The sequence below is a fragment of the Anser cygnoides genome, chromosome 10 (genome assembly GCF_040182565.1).
Source record: "Anser cygnoides isolate HZ-2024a breed goose chromosome 10, Taihu_goose_T2T_genome, whole genome shotgun sequence".
NCBI classification, from domain to species: domain Eukaryota; kingdom Metazoa; phylum Chordata; class Aves; order Anseriformes; family Anatidae; genus Anser; species Anser cygnoides.
Window position 1 is genome coordinate 19,453,227 of NC_089882.1, and position 25,459 is coordinate 19,478,685.

Consider the following 25,459-nt stretch of genomic DNA (forward strand, 5'->3'; position numbering starts at 1 on the left):
TTTCACACAAAAAACAGTGTTTTGGGTTCACCTTTTTTATAGTCTTTTTAAATGTCTTTCTCAGCTGCTTTACTGTCCTTTCAGTGACATAAACTTATGGTTCAAAGCTAGCAAAGCACATTACGTGGTAAATAGCCACAGGATTTTTTGCTTTCCCATCCCAAAATAAAAATAATAAAAAATAAGTACCTTTGAAGAAAAAAGTAAAAATGCAGCCATGTATGTAATGTCTCTTACTTCTAATATATTATAAATAATTAACAATGTGAAGATGTAATTCCTCATGATGGAATGGTATCAGAACATCTGTATGTGTGATCTTTCAAGCGCACTGATGGTCAACATTGCAGGATTAGTATTTTTTTTTCCTACCCTATATCCAGTGCTAGACTTTCTTCCTTTTACAATATGTAGTTCTGAATCTCAGTTTTTACAGAAAGCCTTTAATCTCTTCCTCTCTGTTGCTGCATACAACCACTGCCTGTGAATCGCTGCTTTCCTTGGAGGAAGGAAGACAGGAGAGAACCAGTAACATTAATCTTCCACATTAGAAAAGGAGAACAAAAATCTACAAAAAGGCACCACAAATGTAGACTTAATGGTCTGTCCAAATGGCATTTTTATGGTGGCATAGTCAAGTACAAAATACAAACACAAACGGAGTATTCTGAAGAATGACAGCAACCTTGCCAACTCTGAATTTGACAAAAATGTCTAATATTTAGCCCTGACCTCTATTATTGAGATAAGTAATATTTTCTGCTATAAGTAGTATTTTCTAGTGGACGCACAAGCCTATAATCAAGGTAGATGTGTTAGGGGAGGCACTAACCTGAAGTTGCACAGCAAAACACTAATGATCTGAAAGCATTGCTTCCCTGCTTCCCTCTGTGATGGTATGTTGCACACTGCAACATTGTTCTTGGACTGTAAGCTTGTTTTGATGACTTACTGCACAGACATTTTTTCTTGTGCTTGTATTGTAGTTTCTTGTGTATGGACTCTAGGTGCTATTGGATTCAAAGCCACACTTCATAAAAAGACCTTGGCTCTGAGCTGAACCTGAAGGGTACAAACATGGTGACTGCTGCCGGGGGCCCAGTCTTGACATCTTCATTTTTTCCTCATCACTGACACACTTGGATGTTCTTAAGATTAATGAATGGTATAGTGATGTTACGCTGGTGTTTTCCAAATGGTGTTTTGCATCTGACAATTCAATAATGTATATTTATATTTTTAAGTATTAAGGGTCTCTTTGAAGCCTTGGTGCTGTCCAGAGTTAATTTCCAGGTTTGAATTATTATTGTGATGTACATGAGTTGCAAAATGAAGCTCTGGCTTTATTTGTTAATTACATCACACATATGTGACATGAACAGTGGAGTCATTGGTGGGCAGGAAGAACATGATTTCTTCTAAAGCCAAGAAATAGGCTGATTATTTTGTGGGTTTGCATTTTTATACATTAATATATTAACTTGCAGCGTGTGAGTCTTGTCCTGCTTTCTGCTTAGCTCAGTGGCAAAGCATCAGCTCTGCTATATTCCTCCCAAGCTGCTATTCACAGCATGAATCCAAAGTAATCTCTGTTATATGATGTAAAAACAAAACAAACAAAAAAAAAGGAGAAACTGACCAAGGATTCACTAGCAACACTTTAATTCTTAAATAGTTCTCATCATAATAGAAGGAGGAAGAAAAAAGGAATGAAGCCATAACGAAGTGAAAGATTTTCATCCAAATGTATATACATAATGAGGAGAAAGAAGATGAGGGAAAGGAAGTACAGAGTATATATAGTCCATCTAGTCTATATTGCAAGATAAGCAAATGGTTTTAGGGTGTTAAGAGTAGCAAGAGGCCAAAGTAATTTACAAAGGGCAATAATAAAATATTTAAGATTTTTTAATATCTTTTTGTAACACTATGCCTAAAATATTGCCTATTTAAAACTGTTCTTACATGCAGCAGGGATCACTTTTAAAAAATCGCTTCAAAGGAATCATTAAATATTTCAGAGTTGTAGCTTGCAGTTCTGTGTTATGAAGGTCCCAGCGTTTTCCTTTATTACACTGGATTTAATCAATAGAAGACAGTTCAAGGATTTTTGTTTGTTTGTTTGGGTGAAGGTTGGTAATATGAAATTTACAGTGAATGCAAAACAAGAACAAGAATCTACTAAAGTGAAACCCTGGATAACCATGATGGGATCTTAACAAAAGAAAGCAAATGAATTCAAATCCTGGGCTCTAAACAAAGTGCAGAGCTGTATGGTTAACAGAATTTTCCACACCTCTGATTACAATATCCCAGAACTGGTTCAGAAGTTTTTCCAGCCTTGTTGAATATATCCCCTAACCTAGAAAGAGTTTCTCAGAGCAATACCTTCTCTCTGTTCATATAAACGTCGTCATTTTATTTATAAAAATGGAGATGTTTAGCATGTATGTCAGCAATGAAAGTCTCTCTATGACACTGGTTGTTTCAGAAAAAAATCACTCCCCAGTGCCAGAATTTAGGACACAATGAAACCACAGTGGTGATATCAGTTAGGGTCATCAATAATGAAGTAGTTATCTGAGCATTATTTCATTTTGATTTCAGCATCCTAAAAACTTGCAACCAAGGCTCAGACTTCCCTGCTGACCATTAAAGGTATGATCCATAACGATGTCTAGTTCATAGGAGACAAAGTCTCCCATTATAGAATGTAAGAGATCATTTCCAGATAGAACTGTACCATTTTTTGCTTCTGAAACAAAGATCCTCATTCCTACCGATCAAAAATAAAGCTGTACCAATTTTTGCTGAAAAACAGTTAATTTGGACAACTGCTTCATATTAAGGAGGTCAAGGAATGTTAGGTAGAAAAGTCTTTTACAGGATGCCCTGCCTGGACACTAGGGAGTGATCACAACCCCACGGTATTATCCTGAGGAAGAAGAGACAGTTTCTGAAGCAGACAAATCTTGGTCTTTTATTGGTTGTCCAAAGAAAGTTGAAAAGTGGTGCTTTGTGGTTTTGAGTTTTGTAGAAAGCCCAGGTACACCTGGAAGGACTGTCTGCTTTCAGTAAGATATTCTGCTTAATCAGCAGACTGCTGAATTTTTCATTAAATTCAGATATCAAATAGATTTAATGTCATGATAAAGTGGCTAATACTAAAGCCACAGAAAAGCTGTAGTGTTTCGTGTTAATTCAGTGGTGGCAAAAGTAGAGATCTGCTATCAAAGGTACGTCTGGGAGAATAAATCTTTGTACCTGGTGGTCAGGCATAGGTAACTTGACAAGGAATCTACACTTTGGAAATCAGGAATTGCATAATAATGTGATACCAAACAACGATGAGTACAAACAAAAAGGCTGTACAGGTATAGATAGAGATGTAATCGAGAAAGGTGAATTGCTACAGTGAAATAAAAACATTTAAAAATTTAATTAGTGAAGTTCTTAAGGCTTCAAGGTCAATAGCAAGTTAGCAAAGATTTGAGAGAAGATCTGTGGTTTCTGATACGTGTGTACCTGCCTGGGAGCCATTTACGGTTTCCTGTTGGATATTCTATTTTTCCTAGTAGAACAATATCAAAATTCTGCAGCTGATCTACATTTACCATTTTGAGACACAACAGTGTAGCATACTTCATCCTCCCGTTCTTTGGATAAAGCTTGTTAGTAAAGGACATGTAGACCTGATACACTTCTAACAGCTGAGGCTGAAATGTAGTGCCGGTGTTGTCAGCACAGGAGAGCTGAATTAACAAAATGACTTTTTTTACATTTCAAGTACAATATCAATCCTGCTGACCTTTAAACTTCTTAGAAATATCAAGCTAAAAATGAATTCTTTATCTCCTTAAAGTATTGTCTCTTTCAAAAATGGATAAACACAAGCAACTCTTACCACTGTCCTCTTTGCAGGGATAGTGAGTTCGTACAGCAGGATACGTCAGATGTTGAAGTGTGATGTTCTGCATTGCTAGACAACAACAGAAAATAAAGCACAGAATAAAACATTCTATTTTTGTTTTGCTTATGTATTACTGGAAGTATGGGAGTTTGTTCTGCCCTTAGTGTATCTATTCACTTTTGTCTAATTTGCTTTCCCATGTGGTTAAATAAGAGACTAAAGGCACAACATTAAAATGAGATGTGACAAATGATGGAAAAGCAAAAGTCATCTGGAAGATGAAAGTGTTTCATGGGTTTCTGGGGCTCTCAGCCCCTCTCTTGCTTGCAAATCCTAAAACTGAAAGGGGTGGAAGGGCAGAGTGTTCCTCTCCCCTTCTTCACCTCTTTATGTCTGCTCCCACTCTCACTCCCCTGCCCCTAATATATGCTCAATTGTAAACTCAGCATTGCTGCCATGCTGTACAATTCACTTTGACAAAAATTGGTTCATGGAAACATTTACATAGTCTTTTTTCTTTCCTATGGAAAACATGATTTATTGAAGGTTGTAGCTTGGCGATGTAGCATCTGAATATGAACACCACTTTTCCACAAAAAAGGAGGGTTTACTTGTCTTTACCCACTTTAAAGTTGAGTCACTTCCTATAAATATCCTGAACATAATGAGGATTTAGGCATGAAACAGTCTGTACTAGCATTTTAAGAACCAATTTTGTATTTTTCGTACACTTGAAATACATGCCAGGCTAATCTTAGAATGCCTTTTAAAGCTTAGCAAGGTCAAATAAGTGCTTTGTGCAATCACACACGTAAGTTGTATTTAACTTTTCATTAACTTTTCAGTGTGCTAAAAAATATGCATAATTCATTTCCCTGCTGTTTTTCACTGTAACCATATGATAAATGGTGAGGGGGAAAAAGATGAGAGATCGGTGAAGCTTTCTCATGTATGCTACCACTGAGAAACCACTACAACTGCCAACTTAAAGAGTATGTTGCTGTCTAGGTTCATTTTTATTCAGATTCCAGTAAGTTGCATAATTAAAAGAATATTAATCTGTACTAAGTACAACTACTTGAACACCCCCTTATAATTGCAGAACTTTGCAATAATTACTGCTTTAGTATAGACTTTCTGATTAATACAAGCCATTGCAGTTCATTAAAAGTAAGTAACATGCATACATGGTTTGTGAAAAGTTTTAAGGAACGGCTGAAGATTGGGTAAGCCGTAAGGATACGGCTTGTACCTTTTTGCTGTGCCATGAAAGACAGATGATTTTCCTTTATGGATTTACCTATGTCCTGTGTAATAAAACAACCTTTCTTCAAATGCATATTCTTATCTAGGCTTGCTTTCCTTGCTCTTACATAACTGAACACACACTTAAGACTGCTCTCTGTACTTATTTGCAGACTGCAAGATGGTCACGGTATCTGGGAAGATACTGCTTTCTGCAACAAGAGTTGATTCACTGCCTTAACTCAACCTTTTACGTTTGCCTTAGGGCAGAAACTTCCGGATTTTCCTTATTGAAGCTCATATAAGATTGAATCAAATATGTATTTGAACTATGAACATTGGTGTGCCCAAGAAATAAACCAGAGACGGTAGAAAACGCAGAGGAAACAGCAGTAACTTCATTTACAAGACCTAGCCTTGCCTGCCTCACTGTGCTCTGAAGAGGACAGTCCGTCTTTGGTGCCTCCATTCCGTGCAAATGCCTCGTTCCTCTCCACCAACACAGAAGGTAAGGAAACAGCTTGGAGTAACCAGAAGTACTGTGCTGGGGAACAAAGTCTTGATACTGTTCATTCCTGGAGAAAACAAGCCATCACAGTGCAAACGGGGACTTCTCAGAGACCCAGGGGCTTTTTAGCCTCACCAGTCATCCCAGAGTTGTTTGACCAAGCTATCAAGGGACAGGCAGACCGCCCACCGCAATCTGTTCAAACACCATTGTAGCTTTTGTTTTCTGACATACATAGCCCAATTCATCCCTGCTGCTGAGATCCAAGCTTTCTAGGCATAATTAGGACAGATAGCCATGTGTAGTAACCTTTCTAGTTGCCACACTCAGGAAATACTGCACATTAGGTTTTTTTCCTCTGCTATTCAGTAAGAAAATCTTGTTTATTTTGGTAAGATATATTTGCAATATAATACATAAAAGTAATATTTACCTCATTAGATATTGTTTGTGAATGAGGATAGAATATGCATCAGCCCAGAAGCAATAACAGACTAGCAGCAAAATATCATTTACAAACATAAATCATTCAAATTCCATCTTAAGAGGATAATATTTTACTTCCCCAGATTACTTGCTTGTGGTAGGATATCATATACTTATAAGAAAAAACATAAACCACTCTAGGAGGTAATTAAAACTTTTTTTTTTTGTGGGCTTGGGTGGGGATATTTTTGTGATAGATTGGCATTTGGCATTGTGTGTCAAGCACCATCCCTGATAGTGTTCTCATTCAATTATCACCAGAAAACACTAGCGATAACACAGTATTTCCAATACCAGTAAATTTGGAGAAACTGAGGTTGCTCAAGAAAAGCATTTGAAAATAAAATCCATCCTTATGTTGACCCATCCAAGATGATTAGTTAAAAGCTATGTAGGAAGTCAGATTGAGAGATAGGGTTTGGCTGCTTCTTGTCAGCAAATTGTTGCTGATAAAGAGCAGGTTTAAAACTTTCTATGACAACTTTGATGGGAATTCAACAAGTCTGACTCTTTAATCAAGGCTGTGGTGTGGAGGCTAATTTCATTCATCTGTGTGGGATACAGAATAGTTGAGGCTGGCTGGCACCTCTAACTTCTCTGCTCAAAGCACATTCAACTACAGCAGGTTGCCTAGGACCTTGCCCGGCTAGGTTCTGAGTATCTCCAAGGATGGAGCCTCCACAACCTCTCTGTGCAGTCTGTGCAAGTGTTTGACCATCCTCAAAGTAAGAAAAGGTATGGTTTAAAAAATAATAATAATTTTTAGTGTTTCCATGGAATTTCCTGTATTTCAGTTTGTGCCCATTGCCTCTTGTCCTGTTGCTGGACACCGCAGAGAAGAGCCTGGATCCATCTTCTTTGTTTCTTCCCACTGGCCATTTAGTCTCATTTATAAGATTCCCCTGAGCCTTCTCTTCCCCAAGCTGAACAGGCCCAGTGTTCTTAGCCTCTCCTCACAGGATGGATGCTCCAGTTCCTTAATTGTTCCCATGGCCCTTTGCCAAACTTGTTCCTGTAAGTCCAGGCCTCTTTTGTACTGGGAAGCCACCAGCACTGGACCCTGCGCTCCGGGAGCGTCTCACCACTGCTGAGTAGGGGACAGATCATCTCCCTTGACCTGCTGGTAGTGCTCTGCCTAATGTGGCCCAGGAGGCTCTTTGTCTTTTTTGCCATAATGCCACTCAGACTTTATCAATACAGAACCTTTCTGGATTTTTTTCTCTCTAATCTGGGATAATCAACCGACACTATAAATTTATGCTGATGCAAATAAAATAAGAATTTATTGTCTGAGAGCAATTAAAAGTAGTTTTAAACCAGGAGTAATTTTTTACCTAGAAGTTCCAGATCAATACAAATCAATATGTTGCTGAAATGCTACTAGAAAACAAAAAGCTGAACGAAGAATGAGAAAAAAGGTTTGTACTTTTTCCATCTATAATGTATTCCATGTCCACATTTTTCCTTTCTGCTGTTTGTACTCATCAATAGAATATATGCCCAAGATCATCAGACAGGTATATGGACCTAATTATAAGACAGTACAAGATATTAATCCTATTAAGGTGACTAATGTAGGTGTGTAGTTAACTTAAACTCCTCTCCAGATAATGGGAAGATGCAAATAGTGATACTGAAGAGGTCTTAGGAGACCCGAATAACCATCTGGATGTATTTATTTCTCTTTTGATTTTCTGTATGCGTATGTGTGTACACACACACTGGAGTCCAGGAGGAATGCTCCAAAGCTCAGCATTATGCCTAAGTATAGTGAATATAAGCCTATGTAATCATGATGAATTATTAAACATACAGGTTAGACCCTGGTAAGAACTAACCCTTTTAGGAATGAAAACCTGGTGGTGAGATCACATACGAATGTTATGGCTGTGCATGCTAAGAATATGAACTATCTTGCTGCTGCCATTTCCATATGCAGTTAACCACGGGACTACGGAGACAGCACATCATATCAGGCATGCAGATAACTGTGGGATTAATTTGCAAGCAGGCTGGGAGGTACCCGAGTCTGTCCATGTCTGACAGGAATACTTACGTTCTTCTCACCTCAGAGCTCATTTGTAGTAATTGCTAAGAGATTCAAAGTTACTATTTATAGAGAGCTTTGGAGACGTAAGTACTATATTCATCAGCAGAAGTATTCGCCAGAAACTGAAAAAGTGAAAAAGCAGACTTCATGTTGATAAATTGCTGAGAGGTCTAACAGCATTGTTAACTTCCTTTTGCAGTGACATGGGCTCTCCTGAGTCGATCCAAGGGCTTCCTGATAGTATTTTTCTGGCGTCTATGTCTTAAAGCAACCACTTGCTTAAAATGTATGTTAGTAGATTTGCCTTGCCCTTGTGCTGTTTATCATTCAGAGTTTAAATACAAAAGGTAAGGGACTTCCAACAAAATAGTATGTATGTAACTGATATTCTTCGGTCTTCAGAAGATATTCTAAAATGTTATTATTCTCAAAGCAAATGAATCATTCTTACCCAAACATCAGCAAGCTAAACATGGTATTTATACAATGACCATTGGGACCGTTTGTAGATTCTATGTTTGCTTTGCTAAATCCATCTTTATTTGCAACAAGAATTCTGTTATTGATAAATATTTTCTTTTAGGGATTTTGTGTAATATTTATTCTGGAAATTTCCACTGAAACCACAGAGGACAACTCGTATTTAAATCAATGATTCTATTTCCCCTTAGGAAGCTGCTGTAGAAAGCAAGGACTGACTTTCAATTTATGGGAATGTTGAGACAAGTTTGCCAATAGCCAGCTTGTTTTCCAGCACTGACTTTTAGATGTTGCTTTATGTCTTCACTGCTTTTTTGAATTTTACTCTTACTTCTTTACCCACAACCCATGTCAAATGATTTAATTATCCTTCCCATTCAAAATCTTTGCTGCTAGTGCTAAGGATTATGCAAACCATTGCCTACTTCACCCTATCAATATTTTTCTTGCAACTCAATGTCAAGGTAGAAAATAGTTTCAAATTACTTAGTTTCAGAAATAAGGTAGAAAATTTAAAAGAAAAGAGCTGTGATACAGGAGATTGTTTGTGATCTTAACTAATGTCTTCAAAATACATCTAAAACTTGTCTTTGTCCTGAACTGTAAAATAACTGTTGCTGTAATTTAACATTCAATTCTGAGAAAAGTCAGATTATGCATCTGGCAAACTCACTTGTGGTCCTTTCAGAAAAGATATAATCATTGTATTATGTTCTCTCCACTGGCCATATTCTTCCAACTCTTTGTTGTGATGGGTTTTGTTTTCCTTTTTTGTGGGCTTGCCTGTTTGTTTATAATAGAGATGATATGGACGCTACCACCAGGTTACCAAGGTCACAGAAACTGTCCTTTTATATTTTTTCTAAGTGCTCTTGGGTGCAAGATTATCAACTTTTTATCAGGTTTAACAAATTACTTAGTTGCAGAATTCCTTTTGCCAGGGAAGCACCAGATTTATTTTCTAGAGTCACAAATGCTAACAGGGTCAGGAAACAGGAACTTCATTCAGACCCAGTGTCTGGCCTATGCAGTTGCTACTAACATCTGATGGAGGTTCAAGTCCCCCTATGTTCAGTACAGCTGAAGATAGGCCATTTCAAGGGCATTTCATGTAGGTATACATATAATATGCATTTTGCACTAGACTCCAGTTCTTTTTGCTTTGATGCTGAATTAGAACTGTGAAATAATAGTTGCAGAATAACCCAATACATCTAACAATCCTCTGGTAACAGTTTTTTTTTTAAACAAAGTGATGATCAGAATTTTGTTATCTTCTAGTCTTTTCCCGCAGTGTATGACATTCAGATGTTAAATGCAAAAAGCAACTTCATGCAGAACTGCGACAGGCTGAGTGCTATACAACTTCATGGCAATGTCAGAGAACGTGTTACTGTCATAGCCTTTGTCTGTCGTAACTCTGGCTCTTAAGAACAATAGAGATGCAGGACTGGTTGTTTTTTGAGTGGGAGACTGTGATGTGAGGGTGTGAAATTACTGCAGGAGATCACACTGGTGATTCATGGGGATATGCTTTCTACTGTATCAGATACTGGACTAATGCCATAGCTTGGTGGCATATGATACCATGAGAGTTTTCTCTTAAGAGCAACTAAGACTGAGTCTGAACGTTCTCATAATCAAACGTCTAACTCTGTTACAAAAGTAGCACTTCAAGGCTGTAAGTCAAATACTGGTCCTCCAAATATCCTTCTGAGTCCTCATATTTCAAAAAGCCCTGTGTTGTTGCGTAATGACTCCTCATAAAAAACTTTTGCCTGCTTTGTGAAGAATGATGACAGGTTTTACGATTGCACTTTGCTCTCTTAATCTATGTACTACTACATTTTTGGCAGATCAAGTATTCTTCACTTCCATTCTTAGTGTTGCCATTTGGCACCAGCAACACTTCAAAGGTAAATTCTCTAAGTGCATACGGATTCCTTGGAGTGGAAGGTGTTATGGACATACGATATGAAAACATTATTGTTATGTTTTATATACGTACATTATTTTTAGAAATTTCATCATTTTTATGCTTTATATACATACATTATTTTTAGAAATTTCATAAAGTACACTGAAATAAAAGAATAGCTATTTCATTCTTATACATTACAGCCAAACTGTAAGCTATTGAACTGGCATCCATTATCCCCTCCCTTCTGAAATGTCCTTGAAATTCCTCCTCTGTTTTGGTAGTGTGGAAATTAAGCTGTAGGTTGTGAAAATAACGTGAAGCTGAAACCTGAGAAGAACTGTCTGACAAGTATAATTCATTATTAGATCATTCAGACTTAAGGCATGCATAGTGCCAAAGAGTTCGGTGATTGCAGGTAAAGGTGCACCTTCACATTTTTTAAACCAAGTAGATCACCTCCACTATGCATATATTCCCTGATTAAACAGAAAAATGAGGAAGAATTTAAAGGAATACCTAAACCTGAGAGAATGTGTAATTTAAGGAATTTAGGGAAAATTTAGGGAAAACCACGATGGGAATAGTCTTAAGTATTCAATTATAGGAGATTAGTTGAAGCTGTTACTGTTAACAGCATGCTTTAAAAGCTGACAGCTTCTAAAGCTGTCAGAAATTATATATAACATACATATGTTTTCATAGGAAAAGATTGTCATAGGCAAAAGACAGTAAAACAGAGAAAGTTTCTGTCTTTTGTTGTTTATTACAAATGATAAACAGCCATGCAATTTTGCTATTTCACCATCATTTAAAAATCAGTCATAGGGGCTGAATGTCTTAAGATATTGTTTGTTCTGCTCTGCAGTTATTAGTCCCAGCTGCAGTAGCTGACCAGCTGTGGACGTTCTGATGAGACAAGTCATATGCTCGGAGGCTGTCCTGAGTAATATTCGAATCCAGAGGTCTGCTCTGTGGTCCTTTATGTTTAACAGTGTAAGGTTGTGTGGGGAATTTTACATTTCTGTGAAAATAGTCCATAGAACATGATGGTTTTATGCAGTGCAGAATTACTAGTCAAATGTATTTGCCTGCACCAAGTGAGAATGCACACCTAACGCTTTTCAAATGGTACTCCAATCATCTGCTCTAAATGATTAATAAGCACAAGCAGAAAATAGCTCCAGATTTACCTAATGTTCGCATGATTATTTTTGTAAACACTTCATTTAGGCCTTCTCAGCCATCTTTCCAAGCATTGTCAAAACAGAAATGTTGCTATTTTTGGTTAGATTTTCTCAGTTTGTTTGATCTTCATGATGACACTGAGTGATGTATCGGGGAAAGCACCAGAAATGTTGATTTGCAGCTGACAGTAAGCATGTGGTTTAAGATCAAATGAGAGAATCAATCTAAATATTTGCAGAATACTTACAGGTTTCTAAAGTTTTCCAAAGGTAGTGACTGAACTTTGTGAGAACTATAAGTTTGTATTTTGTTAATTAGTTTATGTGAAATTAATACAAAGATATGGTTACAGCTTCTCTTAGTTTCAAATAAGCTAGAATTAGTTTTAAAAGATATGGAGGGACTTGTACTTTTGTTCTGTTAGCTGTCCTACTTTTTCCTAAGTCCTTGCTGAGATAAGGTTAAGACTGGAATTTAAATGGCGTTGAGGAAGAAGCCAAGATAAGAATCAGAATATAATTAACATCGTATCATCTCTCAAACAACCAAGGCTGGCCAGTGCTGCTATTTACCAGTAAAAAGAGGTGGAAGAGTTCTAGTTTTCCACATAATATGCTAGTGTTGTCTGCGGTATGAGTCTGTAGGTATTATGCAATGGGTATGAATATTTTACACCAAACGAAAGTCCACACCACCAACCATTTTTTTTGTCTCCTCTTCCAAATTCTCTCTATTTCAGTTCAGCTTTGTAGATGTTTGGTAAGCAGTTTTAACTCTTGTGGTGGCAAGACTCTGGCATAGCAGATTTTTTAGGAAATCTAATCTGAGTCTATGTATAAAATCAGGAAGGTTTGGTTAAATAACCCCCTTTAATTGCTCTAGAAATGTTTCAAAGATGCCATCCTGCAATGCTGTGAAGAAAAGAAGCATCTTAAATCTACATTTTTTTTTTGGGGGGGGGGAGTAATTTCCTAATACTGGAGTGCTAGTTCCTCAGTTTATTTCATGTAGGCAATCTGTATGTCAAGCCTCCTTTATGAAGTGGAAACGTACCTATGTTTCTTTGACAGGTGCTGTGTCCCAGGGCCAGAGCCTCCTTCTCCAGTCAGGGTGAGGCCTTCTTGCATATTGTGGAGGATACTGACAGAAATCTGTGAGTGTTGAGGGAATAGAAGGCGCGAGGTGGGGACCTTTTGCTGTTGACAGATGCGATTCAAGCCCCTCTCGCCGAGGCGGAGCTCAGAGCCACCCTCACCGGTGTCACCGCGCAGTGCCCGCCGGTGCCCTGACATTTTGCGAGCCCCCGCACTGCGAGAGGCGAACGTTAGCGCCATGACGAGCGATGAAGGCTGAGGGTCCCCCACATCCCCCCAGGACTCCCCTTCTCCCCTCCCTCCGCGGGGCTCCGGGGCCTGAGGGGCGCCCACCCGGGAGCCCAGGGCCGAGCCCGCTGACTGGGGGGCGCCGCTGCGCGCCCCCTGCAGCCGCGGCGGAGCTGGGCGCGGCGCCGGCCTCTCCCCGCTGAGGGGAGCCCCAGCCCTGCCGGGGGAGGCGAGGCGAGCCTCCGCTGGGGCCGGCACCTCGGCGGGGAGGGGAGAGGCGCTGCCCGCCCCCCCCCCCCCGGGGCTTCCCCGCTCGCCGCGGCCCCGCTAAGTCTGACGGAGCGCCGCCGCCGCCGCCCACCGCAGCGCAGCGGCCCGGCGCAGGAGGGAGGCGCCGTGCGCGGCCCCACTCCCCGGGCGCCGCCGCCGCTGCTGAGGGGACAGCGGCCGCCTCCGCGCTCCCGGCGGCTCCGCTCGGCTCGGCTCCGCTCGCCGGCTCAGGTAGGAGCAGGAGTCCGGCACGGCCCGCCTCTGCCGGCGCTGCTTGGGGGCTTCAGGGAGCGGCGACCCCCGGGGGGGCTCCCTCAGGGCTGCCCCGCGCTGAGGTGACCTTGAGCGGCGGGCAGCGGGATGCGGCTGAGGGATGTTCCCTCTGGGCGGTGGATGCGGGCGGCTTCTGCCCGGGGTCGCCCTGCGGGGCAGAGGCTCTGACCGCTCGCACAGCCCTCGGGGCTCCGTTGCGAGAGGCGGCGGTTTCGGCAGCGACGGGGACGGGCGGGCAGAGGTGGCCGCGCTGCCCCGGGCGCGGGGCGAGCGAAGGGCTGAAGCCCCCCCGGGCCGTCCCCGTCCCGCGCCCGGCGGGGGGCAGCTCCCCGCGGCCGGGCACGGCCCCAAGCTGGGGAAGGTGCCGCTAAAAACGCTGCTTTCGGAGCCAGGAGGGAGGTTTCTGCTCCCCCGCCGCCGTGAGCTGGGGCTGCGGGGAGCCGAGGGAAGGAGCAGCCGCTTCCAGGGGCGGGGATCTCGCCCCGCTCCTGTACCGCCGAGCTGCGGGGCCGGGCTCGTTCCCCGCTCCCACGTCTGACGAGGGGCAGCTCGCGGAGCCTCGCAGCTCTCCGGCGGGGCACCAGGAGCAGCGCCGAGCCGCAGGCACCCGGCGTTACCGGCCCGAAGGAGCCGTGCCCTCCTCCGACCTCTGCCTGCAGGGCCCGGGGTGCTGCGGGCGGGGGGTCCGCTCGTGTACCCCATTAAACTGTCAAAAAGTTGGCTGCTTCTTGTGTGTTTCTGGCTGATCATTTTCACTTTTTTTTTTTTTCCTTTTCCATCTTATTGTCGTGCTGTTTTATCACCTTACACCGACACAACCTAATTCTGTGCTAATACTTTCTTTACTTCCTTTTCATCTACAACGTATTTTGTAGTAAAGTGACATTTGAGGAGCACCGATACCAAGATAAGGTGATGTGAAGACAGGGAAGCTAAAAGCAAAGGCGTAGAGTAGGACTTCACTGCCACTGAAATAAACTACAGTGTAAGTTTATAAACAGCGTCAAAGTTGACAGGGCTGTAACTCAACCCCCACGCAGTGAAAAGGGACCTTTTCCAGAATACAGATACATCGCTGGCGGATACTGCCGGCCCTGGGTGCGTAGGGAGGTCTTTGAAGATGAGTGGGACCGCGTATGGTCAGGTTTGCAAGCAGCTCTTTGTTTCTGATCCTGTCCACTCACCTTCACGTAACTCGCTTTAATGTGGCCACTGAAATGGAATCCAACATTTTCAGGATGTTTATGTGAAGGAGTGGTGGCTTGTGTACGTCTGTGCGTCTTGCTATTAAACTAGCTCAGTATTCTTGAAAATGACTTTATGATCTAATGTTGACCTCCATTTTGACGGTGAGCATTGCTGGAAGTTCTTCCCAACACAAAAGAATCTGTATCAACCGCTTAGTTTAGCATCAGTATTAACATTTTGACTTTAACATTGAATTAAATGAATATTTTAATTTTACAATGCAGAGTATTATTTTACCTTTAATTTGCACTTGATATCATTACCAGTGTTGTGTCTTGTTCACATGCTATAAATTCAGTACCACAACCTCTTAATTTTCCAAGTGTTATTGGATCCAAATTTCTGGCATGTTTCCCTAATCAAACTGTATCTTATAACCATTCAATTGCCTGTTTGCTGATTAACTGAAGAATGTTTTTCTTGTTTTTTTTTTTTTTTTTTTGACAAGGTCTATAGGGAGATGACAGTTAATAAAATTGCACGTTGTTTGTGGTGCTGTCACCTTGATGGGATTCAGTTTGGAGGAATGCAGTGGGGAGAGCAAATGGACCGTGGGAATACCCAGTAGTTTGATTTTCCTCAACGAAGCCTCTTGGTGTCCCTTGATGCCCTGGAGTGCCACACCTGGCCTTTCACCCCCGCTTCAGAGGGGTGGGAGTTTCTGCTACATCCCGTGTCACCCATCAGACACAGCGTGGCACCGCGGGCAGCATTAGTTACCTGCTTGTAGGTAGCTGAGTCAGACCTGGTGCACCTCTCTGGTTCCACATCCTTTGTTAGCTAAGAATAAAGCACTGGAGATCAACTACCACAGCAGCTTTGGTGATGGGACCATAAAGTAGGACTATTTGCCTGAATATAGATAATCCTCTAGGTGTTAGCTTAGAGTTTATCTATATTAACAACAGCTGCATTTTACGGTTACCTGTTCATAACTTAAAATAGTTTAAAATCTAGAAAGTGAGTGTAAACAAACTTTCTCATACTCAAAAATTCCCTATAACACGCACTGCAACTTCAGAGTAGGTGCAGGATGATGAATGTAGTTGTGGAAAAATGTCTGTATGGACCATGAGGAAAAAGCAGAGTAACTGTACAAGACCAAAAAGATTTTTGGTGATGGTCTGATGGGAGCTGATAGCAGGAGAGAGAATCTGGAATGGGAAGAAAGTTCACATCTAAACAAAGCTGTGTGGCTGCTGAAATCTTTTAAAATAAACATCTGAATGAAGTTCAAACTTCTGATAAAGCTTACCATCGGAATGTGTGTCAGATAAACTTAAGAATTCTGCTTCAAAACAAAGCTAAGTATAAAAAAAAACAAAGATTAGTATAAATGCAAACTATTTCTTTTGTGAATATATATGACAAATGCAAAAGGTAAAATAGTTTTGACTATTTGAAAAGAAAAAATCTAAAATCTTTGAGAAAGGAAAATTGAACATGGATAAATAATATTTACGTGTAGCAGGATAATAGACGTGACAGTAATGCATGTAATAGCGGCAGAGATACACGTTGGTCTCTGTATTTGTTCTACAAAATTATTAGTTAGATCAATTTTTTTTTTCTGAAGCTTACTCTGAATAAGGTTCATCTTCCATAAACAGAGTTATTTAGCATTGAAATATTTCAGACTTCTATTTTATAGGCGTAGCCAACTCTTTTACATTTAGTGCATCTAATATAATATAATCTATATTATATAATAATGATCTGTATTCTAACTGAAGTGTTAACTGGCATTTTTCTGGGTCTTTGGTGTAGAAGGTCTTGTCTTCACGGATTCTGCACCTTACATTCCGAATTCTTGAATATTTTGCAGCATATAAATAAAATAGCTCGTGTGCTGCAGGAACGCCCTCCACACGCTGGAATGTAAACTAAAAAGGCTTTAGATGTTTCTTAGAGGCAGACGTTGCTACATATTAACACATACAATAGCAAGTGTATTTTGGAGGGTTCATTGCATACCTTGAGTCCTGCAGAAAAATAACATCAGTTCTGAACGAGCCTGAGTTTCCTCAGTCCAGATGCTCAGGTCAGCACCCTCACAGCCTCAGTCGCTGTTCTCTTGTGCAAGCTTCTTTATCTGCATGCAGCTACTTCTCTCCTTTGGTCTTAAGGACTGGCACTGCTGGCAGATCTTACAGGCTTCCCATGGCTCCTGTTTCTGGGCCACGCACCCCCATAACAGCTCAGCTCCCTGGCGCTGTCACATTGAGTGCCGAGTGCGTGTGAAGGCCACATTGTGGTGTGGCTTCTGAGCGTGAGAGAGCAACAACAGTGATATCGTGTACTAGGTAGTACAGTGTCAATACAAGGGTCTTTGTTTCCACAGTGAATTTCTTCATTGTGTGGCGGAATGCCTTTAAAAGTGACAGTGCTGGGGTTTTCGGAACCCCAACGGGTTTCTTTCACTGATGCTTCCTGTGAGGGAGGTGCCGGGTCCTGCCTGCATGGAGCACTCTGATTGTGTATGCAATGTAGGTGTATATGTAAACCATCAAATAGGTTTGCAAATTCATCAGGGAGGGATTAGTCTTAATTGTTGAAGCTGGGGCAGGGTTCAGAGCTGTGAGACTGAAGCGTGTTTCCCTCTCCCACCTGCCAAGCCTGGCCTTGGATGTACATCTTGTGTTCTGAGCAGTTTTGTGCAGCACGAAGCCCACAAGACTGCAGCTTTCTATATACAGTATTTACATTTCTAAGCTTAATAAATCATTAATTCTGTAGTGTTTGTGGAATTACCTATAGCCTAACTTACCTATTAACACACCTACAACAATTTTCATTCAGCTGCACCAGGGTTATGTCTAATGTAGAATCAGCCAGCAGGGCTGAAGAGTGTTTAAAGATATCACAATTGCTGCTGTCCACTCCACGTTACATGCACGCTTTAGGATTCAGGAGTTTTCTGATGAGTGTTGAGGCTTTCTTTTGGTGGTTAATAGTGAAAATAACACTAGATTATTCCTTTTGATTTCTCCCTGCAAGCAGGAGATGCTTTTCAAGCCTCTGCATTGCTGTATTGTGTGGAAGTCAGTGTCACCTTGAATATAGATTTGCTGAACATATATATTGTGTCCTGCTTATTGAATAGCCGTTCTTCATCAGTGGAAGCTATTCCTGCTAACGGGAAATCTGCCATCGTGGAAGATGTAATTGCATTCAGAATGTACAGAAGAGGCCCCTATATTAGACTATTCAGTGTTTCAGTTTTTGTATTGCAAGTTTTGTCTTGATGTTTTAAGCCTTTCAGTAATACTGATATTTTTTAAACAGGCTAATGATGTAAGAAGCTTGAAATAATATGAAGCTTGTGTGGGGGGAATGTTCTCTGTAACCAAAATTGAAATTCCCAACAGGTTGATGGGTTCCTGAAAAGCATTTGCATAGGTGTCTTAAAATGTTTTTAGGTGGGATAATGAAGATCATAGATAATCAAGAGAAAATAAAAAAGGCCTTTGCTAATGTCAGATTACTTAGCAATTTTGTTGGTAGCAGTTGCTGAAGCTTAAGGTAAATTCAACTTTTTCCCCAAAACACTGAAGATTTTTATTCTTTGTCACCTGAAGAAATTGTTCTGTGTGTTTTCAGGTGGTGCTGGTCTACAGTTTCTGTGAAAGCAAAATGCTACCTTTGAGAATAAAGTTACACCAGAAAACTAATTAATGGCAATATTAGGTATATATGTGACTGTTTTGCTATGTTAAAGTTGTAGTCTTAAGTTAAAATGTATTTTTAATGCATTATTTTATTCTACAAAACCTACAAATCATTCGCAAGCATTTTCTTAGCACATAAAATATTTTACTAGCTTTAACTCATTTTTTATGTTTTAAAAATAGAAGACTGGCATGAATTTTGGCCTATATATGGTAGAAGGTAATTACATGAAGAAAAAATGGTGAAAATAAATAAATAATAATATATATATGTATGGAAAAGATCTATGCCGTGTTATTGGATTCTTCTTAATTATAGTAATCACTGGCTGTCCAAAAGACCTGTCAAAAAGTAAGCCCATTCATTTTTAAAATGTGCAAAACCCACAATAATCATTCTGAAAAAGGTAGACTGAGTCTTCCTGAAAGATTAAATACTCTGAAAAAATCATGTGGTATACGTTGTAGCCTTTCTGGTTTTGTCAAGTGCTGGAGGATTTGAGAGAAATGGGAGGAAGAAAATGCCCTTATAATCTGTGAGGTTTGTTTCCTTCAAAAGATACAGTATTCTGGTGCTTTTTGTTTGACCCAACAGTGTTCACTATATATTTTTTGTTGGCACTGCTACCGCTTATTGCTCCCTAGCTAAATAAGATGACAAGATGGGATTGCATTTACTGTGAATGTCCTTGTGATTTTCATTTTGTTTTCCTTTTTTTTTTGACTCTCATTTTGCAAGTTTCTTGAGAGTGGAGAAAATGGAAAGGCTACTTTATGTACGGCATTCCTGTTATACATCCTGGTGTGACGTAGGACTTATTTAAAAATACCAGTATATTATTTGTTACTGATAGTCTGCAGTGGCTTCCAGATCCCTTCCAGCAGAACTCAGCCTCGCTCTGTTTTGTATTTTTGCTTCATTCGTAGATTTGGACTTCCTTTGCTTCCAGTTTACTGCTGAGGAATTTCTGCAATATATTAAGTTTTCTTTTTCAGTTTGCTTGTGTCCACTAGTGGATTGAAGATGGTACAAACCTTACTCACCTACTTCACAAACATTTTTCTCTACTAACATTTGTCTGGCTGTCAAACATGCTCTTTCAGTGTGCTACAAAAATTCCATCCCAGGGATGGAATACAAGGACCTGAGCACCCTTTAAGCTTCAATTTCATATCAATCCTTACTGTCCTATGAAAATATCACGTTGGGCAGTTACTGAGTGGCCTTATTGTAGCCAATGTACACTATCAATTACTGCTTTTCCATTCTATATAAGGATGGTTTACCATATCAAAAGGGAAATTTCTTTGATTTGACATCTTGATTATTTTCCGGCACCTAATCCTTCAGGTGCTTATGTGATGATTTAACTTGCTTCCACATTTTCTTGGGCATAAAAGAGAGGTGGATTGGATTGCAGTTTCTCGTCGCAGACTCGCTTCTTTTGAAGTTGCATACTGGGTTTGCCTCTTCACAGTCCTTTGGGAACTTTACCCTTTCTTTGTGCATTATTGAATATAATAGCTAATGTTTGGGGATGGCTTTAGGTAATTCCTCAACTCCTCTGCAGTGAATTTCAACAGGCCCTATCAAACTGAGTACGTCTGGCTTCTCTTGACATTTTTTAGCCTGTTCTTTATTCTTCTGGCCTGTATTCTTGGTAAAATCAATTTTGATTTTTTTTTTTCATTCTCCATTATCCTTTAGACATTAAAAGAATATGAAGGAGATACTGAATGCTTCAGCTTTTTCTTAACCATCTGTTATTTTCTCTCCTTTCCCATTAAATCCTAGAACCGTTGCTTATCTTTGTCTCCCATTTACTTCTGCTGTATTTATAGATCCCTTTTTGGTTGTCTTTTTATGGCCCTCATTAGTTGTTGATCCTTTTGTGTGTTGGCTCATCTGGATCATAGCCGAGACATTTCTGCCATTCTTTTCTACCTGTTCTTTGTTTAGTGTTCTTGGATCACCTTTTGTACGATCTCTTCTGATAGTCAAAGCCTTTAAAAGACTCTGGATGTAAAAATAATTGTCTCTCCCAATGCTACTTCTATTTCTTCTGCATTGAGATAATCTGTTGCACTATTTTATACAGGCTTTGTTAATAACTGTCAGGTTTCCTGAACTCCTGGACTCTAAGATCATCTCTTCAGGAGACATTACCAATCATTTGACTGAGTTTGTTGAAGTCGCTGCCCTGAATTCCACTTCGTCTTTTTTTGTGCTTCTTTCACATCTTCCATTTAATACAATGGTGAATTCTCTCAGCTTCTGGTAATGCTCACCTGAAATGTATTGCTGCCCTTAAGATCTCAGTCAATACTTTCCTATTAATCAGAATAAAATGCAACTGCAGCTTTAGTAACATCTTCCATAGTTGTATCTTTATCTTGTTTGCCCAGCTCCACCTTGGTAATATAACATGCCTCCTCCTCAAGGCAGCAGCCTGAAAAGATGAAAAAAAAAATGCCTCTGTGTGATGGCCAGGGCATGGCATGGAGCAACTAAGGCTGTGTGTTATTACTTGCTTTGTTAGGCGATGTTTTCTGACTTCATTCAAGTTGCTTGCCTTTGCTGGGCTGTTGTTTCGGATTAATAATTAAACCACCACAGTATGTACTTAACCTGCATGTCTCAAGGGTTAATTCATTACTATTTGTAAAGCTACTGAGAATTTCGGGTGGAAAGTGCTACTGTAAGTGCAAAGCAATGCAAGATGTTTCTGATGTTACTCAAAAGGAGTATTAAAGCCACTTACAGAGGAGTGAAGCGTGGTTTTTTGTATGCATACAGAAACAACCCAGTTTCTTCCCAGTGTAAAAATACCAGTTTTCTTGGTGTTCCTCTTGCAGGCGCTGTGCTGAGAACCAGTGCGTCTCAGGTAGAAGAACCTGCCTAGAACAGAAAACCTTTTCAGTTAAAATTTCTTCCTGCTTGAAGGAGGAATATCCTGCTTGTGAACTTAGCTCTAAGTCATGCGTTCCTGTCAAGAGACCATTTCCAAGTTGCATTTATGGCTTGATTGTCTAATAAGTTACAGATAACACAGTAGAAATATTTAATGTGTTAAGGGCAAGATTTCTAAAAAGGGGAGGAATGGAAGCCAAATGGCATTTGGCTTGTCAGTGGGGTTTGTGCATCTACATCACTTGGATGTTTTTGAAAATTGCACTCTAAATTGGTGGCTAATAGAGAACTTCCCATTATAATGGTATAAAAGGCTTATAAGTCACTATTAATAATTCAGCTGAAGATTACTGGAGTCTGCTTCAGTACCTCCTGAAAAGGGTGAAGACTTTCTGTCATTGATTCAGTGTCTGTGGGTTATGTTGCTGGGGTGCTCTGGTGAAACAGTGTGTTTGGGGGGACGATTTTGCCCCCTTTGATGCATGTAGACAGCCAAGACTGAAAGTCATAAGTTACAGGAGAAACTGATGGTGGGGATGCCTTTGACGCAGTCTGCCTAGGAGCAGTGGGATGTATGAGATCCTGTTCCGTGGAGTGCAGGGAGAATCAGGCACAGGGCGTTTCTCTGTTAGCTTCCCCCGGCAGAAGCTCAGAGGTGGATTTGCAGGGGAAGGGAGCGGGAGGTGGGCGAAGCAGTGGCTGTTGCTGCTGTGCAGCACGGGCTCCGCATCAGAAGGAGCAGCAGCGGTGCCCTGCCTGCCCTCCCAGCCTCCCTCCGGCAGCACGCAGACGCGCCCGGTGCCGCAGCCTTCACAGTTACGCATCAGTGAGGAGCTCGCTGTTTTCTCCTTCCATCTCTATCTTTTACTGTCTGCCTCTCCTCTTTTGTTTTATCTCTTCCCATTCTCAAAAGATATCTAGATGAATCCTTCCCCATTAAACCATGTGAACGCTGAACACTTATATGTGCTATTGCTTTGGATGTATACATGCCTTTTACATCCATTTTAAAGGAGGAATGTCAATTAAACCTACCAGTTTTATCCAACCAGATTTTCAGTCATCCCAGAAACACAGTACTATCTTTGGGTAATCTGTGTATAAATATAAAAACAGAAGCCCCATGTATATTTTTGTGGGGAGACACAAAATCTGTAAAAGAACAACAGTGGATCACTGGCATTTTTAGCGAAGCAAACCTGATATTTAGAGATTTTTAGTGAGATGTGGAATTTTTGTTAGCACATCAATATCTGTGGACAGTGAATGGTTAATAAAGCAAACATTTGTGAGAATGTTTGTTAACCCTGAAAGGTGAGCTGATGTGTCCAGATCCCTCTGCCATGGAGAGAGAGAGTTTTCTACAGGAGTCCCCACAGCCACTGGTGTTGAACTGGAAGTCACTGGGAAGTGTTCTTTGTCTTCTCACTACCCTGCTTACTGCTTGGCACCCTGCCTCTGCAGTGGTAATGGATGCACAATGCTGATGTCTTTTCAAGCTGAATAAAACTCTACTTCGGACGTGATCCTGCCTGAATCTCTGTGCCTGTGGAACAGAGTGCTGCTCACTGAAGGATGCCTGGACAAGTTTGAACCCTTACAGGTGCATACATTAGTGTTTAGTTCTCATGAAAAGGCCTTCCTGAGGGGGGGAAGGCTTTTCCAGCCTGTTGTTGCATGCGACTTCTGGCTTTATAACCTCCCTACGATTCAGTCCAATTTATTTTTTTATTTTTTTATTTTTTAATTTTTTTATTTTTTGCATGTACTTCTGTAAATATGGCCAAAGAAAGATGAGATAAGTGAAGCTTATGATATCCACCCTGATTTTAAACCTATGACTTTTGGAAGAAAATTGTGTCCCTAAATGCTTTGCTCTGCTAGGGGAAAGTATACAGAAGGAAAAGCCATAGGATGACTATAAGTGTTGAACAATAAAACCGGAACAAAAAGCTTTCTATAAATAGTAGTGTGGTCCCAGTTCAGCAAAGTACTTAAGCATATGCCTAAATCCTTCCTTGTTCAGCAAAGCACTTACATGTGCATTTGAATTTTGCTGAAATAAAGCATTAAATATCAGGCTTAAGTGCCCTGTTGAATTAGGGGCTATATCTGTGCCGACAGGCCTGGAGAGAAGGAAGGTTTTCTGCACGGGAAAATGGAATGCTGTAGCGTAACATTTTCTATGAAACTTCTGGCATGATGCACTGACTAATTAACTTGGAGAATGACTGGACATTAAAGTATTAGAGAGTCATTGTGTTCTGATATTCCCCAAATTGTCCCTTTTGTTATTGGCAAATTGGTCAGACGTAATGATAGCAGCTGCCTTTCTAACAGTAGGACCTGTATTAGCTATTGAAGTGAATTTTCAGTTTCTTAGAAAAACAAATGCAATAATGATTTTCCCTGTGACATCAGTGGAGCAGTCTGTACTCAGGAATTCAAAATGTGAGCTGCTTGATCCAGGTGCCTCAATTAGCCCTCTTGTCAAGGAGTTTGCAAATACAGGTAAAGACCATTCTGTACAGAGACTTATTTTCTCAGAAACTATTTAGCTTCTGTTTTCTTAAAATACGATCTATTAAAGAATTTCACATTTTCAAGGTATTAATCACTTTTGAAACTCTCCTGCAGGGATCATAAGTACTGGCAGCTATTTTTAGTCATCTTGTCTCTGAAGAGGTTTCACATAATGTTAACACAGTGGCTGTGATGGCTGGCTGGATCGATCAGAAAGTGATATTTAAGAACTCCGTCTCGATCGGGTTAAAGTAAAGAAAATACAACTCATCCTGATTGTTTATAACACAGATATGTATGGGTAACCAGATGGTGTTTTCATCTGGGTGAGCATGCAGGTTGTAAAACTTACTTCCAATGGGATGGAAAACTCCCTTTGTCTCTCACTTGTCTGAGATTCGGGGATACAGACTTGGCTTTTGAGAAACCTGGATCCCAGTCCCTCTTTGATTGACAGCATAGCGTTCATTTTTTGGATCACTCGAAGTTAATCAGACCCAGGATTCCCCAAATGTAGTTCGGTATATTAGTTATGACAGTCAACTCTTTTTTTTTTTCCTTTCTGATTGAAATCTTTGGGAAGTAGGTAAGTAGATAAGTCAATAAAGTCCAAACGTTTCTGCCCTGATGTTGTAATTACACACAATTACCGTGGTGATTTGGAGAATATATTGTGGCTAGTGGGTCTAGAAGACCAATTTCAGAAATGTTCTTTGAACTACTGGGGCTTTTTAAAAAGCAGCCTGCAGAGCCCAAGTCGTAGCTGGTGCTAATTGCCTATCAGAGTGCCAAGGCACACTTCCATTGCTTTGATTACTTCACTGTTTTTCTGTTGAGCAAATCTGTATACCTATTTCTTGCGTGTGATAAATCCCTATCAGGAAAAGCACACTGTAAGAATGGTTAATTCAAATATTATATGTTTGAGCTGATTAAAGAAATTCTAATCTGGATCTTTACATAGGAAGTTATAAAGCAGTTTCATAATTTAAAACACATCAAGTCTATAAAGTTATAATAAGCTCATGTAAATCTCCCCAGTGTAATAAAGTGGAAATATTTCAACTGAACAATTAAAAAGCCCTGCAAATATTTGAGTGAAAGTCCCTTGTTGCTTTACATTATATTTGATTAGAGCGGATGCAGCTTTGAAGAAGTGCCATTTTGATCTGATTCAAAAGGTCAGCTGTTACGAATCGTGGTTAATGTCAAAATGTTCTTTTACTTCATGTGCTGCGCTTGGCGCTCTGAGTTACACAAAACAGCTTTCTCTGTTTTGAATTTCAAACTGCTTGAGCAGCGGTTTCTGCAGCAGGGATCAGAATATCCACCGGAGACAGGATCGAAATACGGAAATCGGTGTGTAGAATGGCATGTCACTTCTTTTAAAGTTAATGAAGTTATACTACGTGATGTAATTAAGTAGGTTGGTAGATAAGAAACTAATGAGCTGGTCGTC

The 25,459-nt window shown here is 40.3% G+C and overlaps 2 protein-coding genes across 20 annotated transcripts in view; one reads left to right on the forward strand and one right to left on the reverse strand.

Moving 5' to 3' along the window:
* Nucleotides 1–5,296: 5,296 nt before the first annotated feature.
* Nucleotides 5,297–13,427, reverse strand: LOC125180635 (uncharacterized). The gene is made up of 2 exons (XM_048051919.2): nucleotides 12,839–13,427; nucleotides 5,297–5,730 (listed from the first exon to the last, which is right to left on the reverse strand). The coding sequence occupies exons 1-2, from the start codon at nucleotides 13,117–13,119 to the stop codon at nucleotides 5,406–5,408; spliced, it is 606 nt and encodes a 201-aa protein (XP_047907876.1). The 5' UTR covers nucleotides 13,120–13,427; the 3' UTR covers nucleotides 5,297–5,405.
* Nucleotides 6,870–25,459, forward strand: part of ATP2B2 (ATPase plasma membrane Ca2+ transporting 2) — a 414,437-nt gene continuing 395,847 nt past the window's right edge. For 10 of the 19 annotated variants that reach the window (XM_048051905.2, XM_048051901.2, XM_048051903.2 and 7 more), the window contains exon 1: nucleotides 13,441–13,608. The gene's annotated coding sequence lies outside the window, so the exon portion shown is untranslated. Of the gene's footprint in view, nucleotides 6,885–13,439; nucleotides 13,609–25,459 lie in introns of those variants that run through there. The other 9 variants (XM_067003036.1, XM_048051907.2, XM_048051912.2 and 6 more) reach the window with 3 other exon arrangements.

Coding starts and splice junctions, on each gene's coding strand:
- LOC125180635 (XM_048051919.2), bottom strand. CDS start 13,119: ATGGCGCTAACGTTCGCCTCTCGCAGTGCGGGGGCTCGCAAAATGTCA. Junction 5,731..12,838: donor CACCTGTCAAAGAAACATAG/GTACGTTTCCAC, acceptor TGTTTTCTCCAG/GAATGAACAGTATCAAGACT.